This window comes from Rana temporaria, chromosome 8 (assembly GCF_905171775.1).
Source record: "Rana temporaria chromosome 8, aRanTem1.1, whole genome shotgun sequence".
Lineage (NCBI taxonomy): Eukaryota > Metazoa > Chordata > Amphibia > Anura > Ranidae > Rana > Rana temporaria.
The window spans coordinates 126,639,477-126,652,899 of record NC_053496.1 but is presented as its reverse complement, the minus strand read 5'-3'; the positions used below and the strand labels follow the sequence as shown (position 1 = coordinate 126,652,899).

The window sequence follows — 13,423 nt, the reverse complement described above, 5'->3', positions numbered from 1 at the left end:
GCCAACTGCTTTACTAATTTAATTAAAAGGAATATTTCAAATTTATTAGCACCATAAATGTTCTTGGAAGAAAATCAGGCTTTGGCCTTCAGTCGGTAACTCTCTGCAATCACCCATAGGAACCAACTAATCGCCTTTTATTGTTCTCCTCTCAAATGATGATGGCTGAAGGTTATATTAAATTATAGCTATACACCAGCTCTAAGATTTACCACACAAATGAGAGCAACTGTATCCCAATACCTTGTTAAGGTTTAGAGCTAGGGTGTCCAAACTGCGGCCTGGGGCCCTTTGCTTGCCTTTATCCAGCCCTTGGGGCACCATTCATCCACTGAGAGGAGACACTATTCTGCCCACTGACACCAACAATGGGGAGCTATTTCGCCCACTGACACCAACAATGGGGAGCTATTTCGCCCACTGACACCAACAATAGGGAGCTATTTCGCCCACTGACACCAACAATGGGGAGCTATTTCTCCCACTGACACCAACAATAGGGAGCTATTTCACCCACTGACACCAACAATGGGGAGCTATTTCGCCCACTGACACCAACAATGGGGAGCTATTCCACCCACTGACACCAACAATGGGGAGCTATTCCACCCACTGACACCAACAATGGGGAGCTATTTCGCCCACTGACACCAACAATGGGGAGCTATTTCGCCCACTGACACCAACAATGGGGAGCTATTTCGCCCACTGACACCAACAATAAGGAGCTATTTTGCCCACTGACACCAACAATGGGGAGCTATTTTGCCCACTGACACCAGCAATGGGGAGCTATTTTGCCCACTGACACCAACAATAGGGAGCTATTTTGCCCACTGACACCAACAATGGGGAGCTATTTCGCCCACTGACACCAACAATGGGGAGCTATTTCGCCCAATGACACCAACAATAGGGAGCTATTTCGCCCACTGACACCAACAATGGGGAGCTATTTCGCCCACTGACACCAACAATGGGGAGCTATTTCGCCCAATGACACCAACAATAGGGAGCTATTTCACCCACTGACACCAACAATGGGGAGCTATTTCGCCCACTGACACCAACAATAGGGAGCTATTTCACCCACTGACACCAACAATGGGGAGCAATTTCGCCCACTGACACCAGCAATGGGGAGCTATTTTGCCCACTGACACCAACAATAGGGAGCTATTTTGCCCACTGACACCAACAATGGGGAGCTATTTCGCCCACTGACACCAGCAATGAGGAGCTATTTTGCCCACTGACACCAGCAATGGGGAGCTATTTTGCCCACTGACACCAACAATAGGGAGCTATTTTGCCCACTGACACCAACAATGGGGAGCTATTTCGCCCACTGACACCAACAATGGGGAGCTATTTCGCCCACTGACACCAACAATAGGGAGCTATTTCGCCCACTGACACCAACAATGGGGAGCTATTTCGCCCACTGACACCAACAATGGGGAGCTATTTCGCCCAATGACACCAACAATAGGGAGCTATTTCACCCACTGACACCAACAATGGGGAGCTATTTCGCCCACTGACACCAACAATAGGGAGCTATTTCACCCACTGACACCAACAATGGGGAGCAATTTCGCCCACTGACACCAACAATAGGGAGCTATTTCACCCACTGATACCAACAATGGGGAGCTATTTCGCCCACTGACACCAACAATGGGGAGCTATTTCACCCACTGACACCAACAATGGGGAGCTATTTCGCCCACTGACACCAACAATGGGGAGCTATTTCGCCCACTGACACCAACAATGGGGAGCTATTTCGTCCTCTGACACCAACAATGGGGAGTTATTTTGTTCACTGATACCAACAATGGGGAGCTATTTCGTTCACTGACACCGGCAATAAGGAGCTATTTCTCCCACTGACACCAACAATGGGGAGCTATTTCGCCCACTGACACCAACAATGGGGAGCTATTTCGCCCACTGATACCAACAATGGGGAGCTATTTCGCCCACTGACACCAACAATGGGGAGCAATTTCGCCCACTGACACCAACAATAGGGAGCTATTTCGCCCACTGACACCAACAATGGGGAGCTATTTCGCCCACTGACACCAACAATGGGGAGCAATTTCGCCCACTGACACCAACAATGGGGAGCTATTTCGCCCACTGACACCAACAATGGGGAACTATTTCACCCACTGACACCAACAATGGGGAGCTATTTCACCCACTGACACCAACAATGGGGAGATATTTCACCCACTGACACCAACAATGGGGAGCTATTTCGCCCACTGACACCAACAATGGGGAGCTATTTCACCCACTGACACCAACAATGGGGAGATATTTCGCCCACTGACACCAACAATGGGGAGCTATTTTGCCCACTGACACCAGCAATGGGGAGCTATTTCGCCCACTGACACCAACAATGGGGAGCTATTTCTCCCACTGACACCAACAATAAGGAGCTATTTTGCCCACTGACACCAACAATGGGGAGCTATTTTGCCCACTGACACCAACAATGGGGAGCTATTTTGCCCACTGACACCAACAATGGGGAGCTATTTTGCCCACTGACACCAACAATGGGGAGCTATTTCACCCACTGACACCAACAATAGGGAGCTATTTTGCCCACTGACACCAACAATGGGGAGCTATTTTGCCCACTGACACCAACAATGGGGAGCTATTTTGCCCACTGACACCAACAATGGGGAGCTATTTCTCCCACTGACACCAACAATGGGGAGCTATTTCTCCCACTGACACCAACAATGGGGAGCTATTTCGCCCACTGACACCAACAATGGGGAGCTATTTCACCAACTGACACCAACAATGGGGAGCTATTTTGCCCACTGACACCAACAATGGGGAGCTATTTCTCCCACTGACACCAACAATGGGGAGCTATTTCTCCCACTGACACCAACAATGGGGAGCTATTTCGCCCACTGACACCAACAATGGGGAGCTATTTCACCAACTGACACCAACAATGGGGAGCTATTTTGCCCACTGACACCAACAATGGGGCACTATTCCTCACCCTAATACCAAAGATAGGGCATGGTTTACTCGCACTAATGGCAGAAAAATGGATATTCCAGCAGTCTGGCAATTCCGACGGTATAGCGCGGCTAAAAATAGCGGCGCTTTACCGCCACTGCACCTCCCGCCCCAGTGTGAAAGGGGCATTAGACATATCAGTAGTTGAAGGTGGATGGAGGAACCACTTCCCACTACGCTACTGTGTTCTGACAGCTGTCAGGATACTATGATCAACGCTGCCAGCTATAGCCTGCAGTGCTGATTGAGCGCCATTTATCCAACAGGCTGATCTTTTGTTAAATAATATAGAGGATATAATAATAATAATTATATATATATATATATATATATATATATATATATAATAAAAACTTTTTTTTTTTTTTTTACTGAAAACATTTTGCTTCAAGCTATTCTTTCTGATCTTTTTCTTTACTAGGTGTAACAATCTTTGTGGATACATTGTAAGCCTTATTTATCACAGCCGGGCAGAGAGAAATTGATGGAGGGATTGAGTGGTCAGTCACTGGAAATCTCGGAGCCAGCAGGCCTTTGTAGAAATGATCGGTTTTCACTGCCAAAATGAAAGTACCTGTCAGGAAATGAAAAGACTTTGGGGTTTATTCCAGCCCTGGGCCTAACAATTATCTCCGAAGAGTGACTAGAGCAACTGAATGCCTTTGTGTTTATTGGTTTGGCCCTCCATTGTTGTTGTTGTTAGGTTGCTGCTAATACATCGCCTTTCATTTGTTCTCATCTGTGCACTTTGGTGAAGATGTATGAAATTGTCTATGCAAGAAAGAGATGGCATTTTCTTTCACCGCCACCAATTAGTAATATGGACTCTGCAGCAGGGTGGATTTTATTTAAATCGCTAGTAAAAAGGCTTGATTCAAACCATCATTAAAGTGTCATCTCTGTCCCGCAGCGGCTGTCCTCTGACCCGCTGTTGACTCACCGACAGTCCTATTCACTTTAATGGGACGGCTGGTGATGCGGAAGTGACACAACAAGGTGAGGGACGTGGCGGCAGTAGGTAAGTGGATGCCCGCTAACCATGATGGATCTGAAATGACAGGTGCTCTTTAAATATAAGCACTTATTCTTGCTGGTAGTTAGAACAGGGCTCGACAAACCCTGGGCGCCAGGTCACAATTGCGACCTGGCGCCTGGGGCGGCACAGCTGGGGTACCCTGTCTCCGTGCGCACCCCCCTCGCGATTGGGCCGCGCCGGCTTGTAATTGAGGCCGTGGCTTTGCGGGCTTCTACAGTCCTAGGGTTCCTTCTGGAATCTGGCGCCCTCTTGTGGTGGACGTTGGTATGACAAGACAACCAGCAATGCTAATGGTGCTTCCCTGCCTGTTTCCATCGCCTTACCTTTACTTAGAAGTTAGAACCCCCAAAAATTACCGTATTTATCGCGGTATAACGCGCTCCCGCGTATACCGCGCACCCCTAAAATGGCCACCAATCCTGTGGAAAAAAAGTTTTTTAGTTTTTTTTGTACTTACAGTTTTGGTGTCTTGCGCAGCGTCCATCGGCGGCCTCGTCGGGTCCGGCGTCCTTCTGCGGCTTCGGGTGTCCTCTTCGGCGGGTCCGGGCTCCGTCTTCGGCGGGTCGGGTGTCCTCTCCGGCGGGTCCTGTGTCCTCTTCGGCGGGTCCGGTGTCCTCTTCGGCGGGCCCGGTGTCCTCTTCTTCTGCGGCGTCCTCGCAGTAAGCTCGTGTATTGTCGACAATGCTCGGCCACCCCGCGCTGACGTCCTGTACGTCCAGGACGTGAGCGCGGAAGGAGCCGAGACTGCCCGACTATACCCGAGTGTACTGCGCTCGGTATATGTCGGCGCAGTATTCAAAACTCGGCGCGGGAAAGCGGGTATCGGCGTATACCGCGCACCCACGATTTTGCCCTGATTTTCAGGGCAAAAAAGTGCGCAGTATACGCCGATAAATACGGTATATATATTTTTTATTCTAACACCATAGAGAATAAAATGGCGGTCTTTCGCAATACTTTCTGTCACACCCTATTTGCACAGCGGTCTTACAAGCGCACTTTTTTGGGAAAAACGAAGACACCAGTAAAGTTAGCCCAATTTATTTTATATTGTGAAAGATAATGTTACACTGAGTAAATTGATACCCAACATGTCACGCTTGTTATTCGTGGAATGGCGACAAACTTTTACCCTTTAAAATCTCCATAGGCGACTTTTAAAAAATTCTACAGGTTGCATGTTTTGAGTTACAGAGGACGTCTAGGGATAGAATTATTGCTCTCGCTCTACCAATCACAGCGATACATCACATGTGTGGTTTGAACACCGCTTTCATATGCGGGCGCTGCTCACGTATACGTTCGCTTCTGCACGTGAGCTCGGCGGGACGGGGCGCGTTCCTGGCTCCTAACTTTTTTAGCTGACTTTTAGATTGCAATCAAATTTGTAAGACTCTTTAATATTTGCAAACAAAATTAAGGTTTCTTATTTAGAATAATTAGGTGTTAGGTTAGTAAAACAGCGATATCAGAACCGGTTCAATCATACAGTTTGTAGTGTACATAGATTTGCAAAACAATGGGATAAAGCAGGGATTTGCAATTAGCAGACCTCCAGCTGTTGCCAAACTGGGATAAAGGAATATTCCTGAACTTTGTTTTATCTCATGGTTACTGTGAAATTGTGTGAATGCTTTAATGCGGTGCGTGTTATCTCAGCTTGGATTCATTAAATGAGTTTACCAAAAATGTAAATATTGCAGACTATACAGCCTCATGCTACATAACTAAGCTCCATTTCATGCTGAATAAACTAAATTATGAATGTATCTTAAATAGAAAACTATCTGTAGATAGATTTTTACTCCAAAAGCATTTTATTAAAATACATTTGATAAAAATTTAAAAAAAATCAGATTTATATATAAAAAAAACTTTTTTTTTTTTTTAATGATTGATTTTTATCATCTTTGATTGGAGGTTGTCCCCTCCATATGTTGGTATGGCTGAGATGTATGGCAGGCCGGATGCTCTTCATGTGCCATGATCTGGGGCTTTGTGTCCTATTTGTAGCTGGTTGTTGTCTTCCCTCTCCGATATTGGATCTCACGTGATGTTTACTCAGCTCTAATTGTAAAGACAGGTGCAGGTAGAAGACAAAAACTCCAGCCTGTGCTTTTTGATCTGTAAATAGCAACACGCCATGGTGCTCACAACACCTCTGCACTCCTGACCTTGGACATGAAAAGCTATTTATTTACTGGAACCGAACTGCATTCCATTCTCTGAACGGTGCAAGCTTTTGGGTGTAAAGACTGCAATGCTGGTCTATGGCATATGTGGGAACCAATCAGGACTCTTGCCTAGTATCATAGAGCAAGTAAATAAGGTAGGAGTCTGTAAGAGCCGGGTGATGGTGCTCTGGGTGGAGGAATGTGGGAGGACAAGGTGTTCTCAGACAGAAATCTGTGTAATGCCCAAAGGAATTTATAATATGGGACAAGAAAGTCAGCTGTTAGGGACATTCCGTTCCACAAAGCCATATTTTTAAACCAATTATGGAATTATATTCCGTTGCTAAGCTCTTAGTAGGAAAGACTGACCAGACAGGTCACTACAGATCTTTTATACCAAGGAGGACTGCGAGAGGTAGTATACAAGCACTTATCAGGGTGCTTTTACTAGCTGAGCGGATCGCACATGCATGGGTTAGGGTTATGGTTAGGGCTAGAGCTCCTGTGATACTCTGGGCAAGCACTCTACATGTGGTGTATCCTAACGTCTAGGCAGGACAGGGCTGATTGCTTGCAGTGGGAGTTTTTTGGCCATGCTTTGGGGTTCAGAGTATGGCCTACAGCAGGGGTAGGCAACCTTAACCACTTCTCCACCGCGCCTATTCTGGCACTTCTCTCCTTCATGTAAAAATCACAATTTCTTTTGCTAGAAAATTAATCAGAACCCCCAAACATTATGGGCCAGATTCAGAAAGGAGTTACGACGGCGTATCTCCAGATACGCCGTCGTAACTCTGAGTGTGTTGCCTAGATTCGTGCGGCGTAAGTCTCCTACGCCGTCGTATCTTGCATATTTACGCTGGCCGCTAGGTGGCGATTCCGTTGATTTCCACGTAGAATATGCAAATGAGCTAGACACGCCGATTCAGAAACGTACGTGTGCCCGGCGCATGGATTTATGTTGTTTACGTAAGGCTTTTTTCGGCGTAAAGTTACCCCTGCTATATGAGGCGTAGCCAATGTTAAGTATGGACGTCGGGACAGCGTCGAATTTTGTGTCATTTACGTCGTTTGCGTAAGTCGTACGCGAATAGGGCTGTGCGTAAGTTAAGTTCACGTCTAAAGCATTGACTATTTGCGGCGTAATTTGGAGCACACTGGGATACTTTCACGGACGTCGCATGCGCCGTTCGTTAGGAGCGTCAATTACGTGGGGTCACGAGTCATTAACATACAACACGCCCACTACATGCCTACTTTAAATTAGGCGGGCTTATGCCGGACCAGTTACAGTACGCCGCCGTAACTTAGAGCGCAAGTTCTTTCTGAATACGGGACCTGCCGCTCTAAGTTACGGCGGCGTAGTGTATCTGAGATACGCTACGCCTGCCGAAACTTACGCAATTCTATCTGAATCTGGCCCTATATTTTTTTAGCAGACACCCTAGGAAATAAAATGGCGGTCATTGCAACTTTTTTTCTTGCATGGTATTTGCGCAATCATTTTTCAAACGCTCTTTTGGGGGGAAAAAAACGGTTTCATGAATTAAAAAATAACAAAACAGTAAAGTTAGCCCTATCTTTTTGTAAAATGTGAAAGATGATGTTACGCAGAATAAATAGATACCTAACATGTCACGCTTTAAAATTGCGAACACTCGTGGAATGGCGCCAAACTTCGGTACTTAAAAATCTCCATAGGCAACGCTTTAATTTTTTTACAGGTTACTATTTTCGAGTTACAGAGGAGGTCTAGTGCTAGAGTTGTTGCACACGCTCTAACGCACGTGGCGATACCTCACATGTGGTGTTTGAATGGCGTTTACATATGTGGGTGGGACTTACATGCATGTTCACTTCTGAGCGCGAGCTACCGGGGACAGGGGCGTTTAATAAAATATATATAATTTTATTTTTATTTTACTTAAAAAAAAAACTTTTACACTTTTTTTTAAAAAATTTTTTTATCACTTTTATTCCTATTATAAGGAATGTAAACATCCCTTGTAATATGAATCAGTGTGACAGGTCCTCTTTATGGAGAGATGTGGGGTCAATAAGACCCCACATCTCTCCTCCAAGCTTGAAAGCGTGAAAAAATTCACCGATCTCATGCCGACAGCCGTGATTTCAGCTTTGTTTACTTCCGGGTACCCGGGCATGACGTCATAACATTGCGTCCGGGCCTCCGACGGTCATAGAGATGACTGATGTCCATCTGGTCACCAGAAATCTCTATCGTCGTGAGACGGCGCCAGCCGATTCGTGCTCTGGGCCCCCGATGGCACGGGATGGCGGTGGGAGGGGGGGCGTCCCCTCCCGCTGCCTATAAGAACGATCAATCGGCCAAACTGCCGCTATGATCATTCTTATGGTGCACAGAATCGCCGGCAGAAGACGGTGATATCTGAATGATGCCTGTAGCTGCCTTACCAGCCAGCCTGCAACAAACCAAATGAACTCTGTCTAACAGTTCATGTTAAAACAAGGGGTTTAGTTTGCACACATTTGCTAATATATGTGTATGCTGCAAAGGCCACGTCACGGCACCCCAGTGTACTGAAGTCCTACATTTTGGGAGTCTCCAAAGTTGAAGCACATATATAATAATAAGAATGGAGAGATTAAGGGCAGGTATGCCTGGATAGAGCCCACCCCACATTTAAGGTGTAAGGATGAACTGGACTGTTGTATTGTTGGCCATACATGTTTGTGTTTCTTTCGATTATCAAAAACAAAAGGATTCTTTCATCCACAGTGAGGTGGATGGAGAAATCCTCCCCGCTGTGCCATTATATTCTGACAGCGGGATTCCTCCACTGTCAGAATACACTGATCAGCTGCTGCAGCCGGTTGGCTGCAAGACACTGATCGACAATACGTTTTCCAACATTGCCAATCAACAGAAGTCGATTGTTAGATCAAATTCTGTCAAGCAGGGACAGCCATAGATGGATCGATATTCACCTGGTCTCTTCGGAAGCGGCCAAGTTTTGATCCATATATGACCAGCCTAAACTAACCAAACATTTTCTAAGCTGCCCAGCAGTTTTGATCTTACTGGGGTCCCCTTGCCTTCATAGTCAATGTTATGAACTTACTGGGGTCCCCTTGCCTTCATAGTCAATGTTATGAACTTACTGGGGTCCCCTTGCCTTCATAGTCAATGTTATGAACTTACTGGGGTCCCCTTGCCTTCATAGTCAATGTTATGAACTTACTGGGGTCCCCTTGCCTTCATAGTCAATGTTATGAACTAACTGGGGTCCCCTTGCCTTCATAGTAGTCAATGTTATGAACTTACTGGGGTCCCCTTGCCTTCATAGTCAATGTTATGAACTTACTGGGGTCCCCTTGCCTTCATAGTCAATGTTATGAACTTACTGGGGTCCCCTTGCCTTCATAGTCAATGTTATGAACTTACTGGGGTCCCCTTGCCTTCATAGTCAATGTTATGAACTTACTGGGGTCCCCTTGCCTTCACAGTCAATGTTATGAACTTACTGGGGTCCCCTTGCCTTCATAGTCAATGTTATGAACTTACTGGGGTCTCCTTGCCTTCATAGTCAATGTTATGAACCTACTGGGGTCCCCTTGCCTTCATAGTCAATGTTATGAACTTACTGGGGTCCTCTTGCCTTCATAGTCAATGTTATGAACTTACTGGGGTCCCCTTGCTTTCATAGTCAATGTTATGAACTTCGCCTTTTACAAACCCAGTTTGTGGAATCTGTAGGATGATCTGATTTTAGATCTGCTCAGTGTCAGGAGGTAAAGCCACGTATTGGACAGATGATTCCATTCATCACGTTTCTTTTTCTTTCTGTTTTCCAGGAAAGTATGCCACAGACACCAATATTTCCCAGCATGCTTGGCTCTGCCTGTAGTGGACAGGTGCAGCCAGAAATGGGCGAGCAGTCTGGAGATCCTGTTTACCAAGATGGCTGTTTGGTGTCCGGGTCCTTGGAAGCCTTAATTGAACGCTTGGTTCCCACAGTGGATTACTATCCCGATGTAAGTACTGATTTGCAGAATTCTTATGCATTGACACTGATATATGATGATGATATATACGTTGCAAGACATGCAGGACGGTTACATTTTAAATAAATGTTTATTTAAAAATAAACGTTGGAAAAAGTGGATGTGGCCAGAAAGATCAAAATCGATTCTCTGGTTCAGGTTCAGCCATCACGTAGAACAATTGAGTATACTTCATTGGCTTCAGGGCTATGATCATTGGTTTGACATACTTCCCGAAGCCATGGTAAAAACAAACAAAGGGCATTGTCCCTGTGATTCTATCTAGTGGCTACAAAACTTTTAAAGAACAGTCTTTTAGAGCCCCAAGCTCTTTGTTTGTCCTTTTATTAGCTCTGGACGATGCTAGAACTTGATTGGTTCTTCTGAGCATTTTTTGTCCCATTGTCATTTTCAGTGTTGCTCATCTTACTTTAAAAAAGTAATTAGTTACAGTTACAAATTACTTCTCCGAAAAAGTAATTGCGTTAGTGACTCAGTCACTACATTGAAAAAGTAATTAGTTACTCAGAAAAGTAACTGACTTTTTTTTAATGGAAAAAAAAATATTCAAGCAAGTTATCAGTGGTGGATGAGACAATGGAGTCAGGGATGAGTCTGGGCTAGGACAGGAGGAATATCAGGTATGATAGGAGTCCCACCATTCGGGAAGCTTGACAGGCAGCATAGGGATCAGGACTGTGACAGGAGTCCCACCAATGCTGGAGAGGAGAAGGTTCACAGATGAGGTGTGAGTTTATTTTACAAATGAGCAGTACAAAGTTTGTAGTATAAAGTAGGAGAAGGGATGGGTGGCTGTGCTGGTAAGTGCAGTGCTTTTCCAATAGAGATAAGCAGGATGGTGTAGAGGCAGCGCTGTATCCTGGGGCGCTAATTCAAATTATACTGCATGTGCTAGGGGGCACTTTGGGAGGAGAAAGGATTTGTGCAGAGTGGGTGGTCAGATTTCATATCAAAGCCCCCTTCTAGCACAAGTAGTGGCGTGTCCTTAAGGCCCAGGCATTGCACAGGAGGTAGTAGTGGCGTGTTCTTATGGCCCAGGCATTGCACAGGAGGTAGTAGTGGCGTGTTTCTAAGGCCCAGGCATTGCACAGGAGGTAGTAGTGGCATGTTCCTAAGGCCCAGGCATTGCACAGGAGGTAGTAGTGGCGTGTTCCTAAGGCCCAGGCATTGCACAGGAGGTAGTAGTGGCATGTTCCTAAGGCCCAGGCATTGCACAGGAGGTAGTAGTAGCGTGTTCTTAAGGCCCAGGCTTTGCACAGGAGGTAGTAGTGGCGTGTTCTTAAGGCCCAGGCATTGCACAGGAGGTAGTAGTGGCGTGTTTCTAAGGCCCAGGCATTGCACAGGAGGTAGTAGTGGCGTGTTTCTAAGGCCCAGGCTTTGCACAGGAGGTAGTAGTGGCGTGTTCTTAAGGCCCAGGCATTGCACAGGAGGTAGTAGTGGCGTGTTCTTAAGGCCCAGGCATTGCACAGGAGGTAGTAGTGGCGTGTTCCTAAGGCCCAGGCATTGCACAGGAGGTAGTAGTGGCGTGTTCCTAAGGCCCAGGCATTGCACAGGAGGTAGTAGTAGCGTGTTCTTAAGGCCCAGGCATTGCACAGGAGGTAGTAGTGGCGTGTTCTTAAGGCCCAGGCATTGCACAGGAGGTAGTAGCTCGGATGCACCTGTTCCTGTCACCTACTACATGCTTGCTCCACATCACTGACTCACTAAGTAATGAAGCAAGGCTGGGACTGACAGCCTCAGAGTGCGCACAACAAATGTCAGAGCTGGTATTTGTATTGTGACAGCTTTCCTGTACACCACATTCTAATGAAGCCTTGTTTATTTCTTGTTTTTCTGCTCTACCAAAAACGTTGGCTGTGCCTTTCATTAGTTATCCCAGAGATGCCAAAGGTTAAAGAAGCTTTGCTCCAAAAACAAGAACATTCTGCCCACATTCTGTAATAGGCCTGTTCCAGATTTCTCTTTTTTTTCCATGGCATGTGATTGATTATGTTGCTAGGAAACAGCTCTAAGCAGTTAAGCTTTTTCCCATGTACTGCCGTGACGGAACCTCATATGGTGTTTGCTGTGTGTTGTAACAGCTACAAAGTGCTGCATGCATTAGCCCTGACATCTAATTGCTGCCATTAAACATGGTAAATGGAGGTGAGATTGGAAAGACCAAAGTGATACGGTTATTACTTCTTCATAGTACATCTGCCATGTAAAATGCCTGGACAGTGGAAGTGTGAGCATCTACCAAGAACAATATGCAGGACCATACATTATTCAATCATTAATGCTCTTTCATTGTTGTCACTACTGGTATCTAATGAAAAGGTAACACACCAAATAACTCTGTATATTGATAACTGCATAGTGCATAGCACCTTCTGTCTATGCTCTGCTTGTCCAGCAAACAGCACTAGAAACTGATGGCCATTTACCAGCAACACCACACAACTCATGGGGGCTGATTTACTAAAGGCAAATAGAATGTGCACTTTGCAAAGAGCTCCAGGGCTTAGTAAATGAGCAGAAGCTCTGCTGACTTCCATCATCCAATCATGTGCAAGCAATAATGCATTTTTTTCATTTTCCTTGCATGTGATTGGGTATTCTTCTTTGCAAAGTGAAGCTTTACCTCATTTACTAAGCTCTGGAGCAACTGCACTTGCAGATTGCAACTGCATTTTGCAAAGTGCACAGTCTGGGTCGGTGCTACCACTAGGCAAACTAGGCAGCTGCCTAGGGCGCCAGGCCACTGGTGTTGCTTACTCTCTTCTCTCTGCTGCAAGCAACTAAGTCTCAGCACCAGCAGGCAGCCGCCGTTCCATTCGCACATAGAGGTGCAGCAGCAGCGGAGGACTGTGTCTGTGTCCCGACTCCTGAATGAATAGAAGCAAGCAAACATTCATTGATGGGCACTGGTGAGGCTGCATTTGATGGGCGCTGGTGAGGCTGCATTTAATGGGCGCTGGTGAGGCTGCATTTAATGGGCGCTGGTGAGGCTGCATTGATGGGCGCTGATGAGGCTGCATTTGATGGGCGCTAGTGAGGCTACGTTTGATGGGCGCTAGTGAGGCTACGTTTGATGGGTGCTGGTAGGCTGCATTTGATGGGTGCT

General features: G+C 46.1%; 1 protein-coding gene across 2 annotated transcripts in view; it reads left to right on the top strand.

The window, feature by feature from the left end:
- Nucleotides 1–13,423, top strand: part of RASGEF1A (RasGEF domain family member 1A) — a 607,128-nt gene that overhangs the window by 548,618 nt on the left and 45,087 nt on the right. For both annotated transcript variants that reach the window (XM_040320681.1, XM_040320680.1), the window contains one exon: nt 10,108–10,287. In XM_040320681.1, coding sequence (XP_040176615.1) covers nt 10,114–10,287 — 174 coding nt within the window. In that variant the 5' untranslated portion in view covers nt 10,108–10,113. The remainder of the gene's footprint in view (nt 1–10,107; nt 10,288–13,423) is intronic.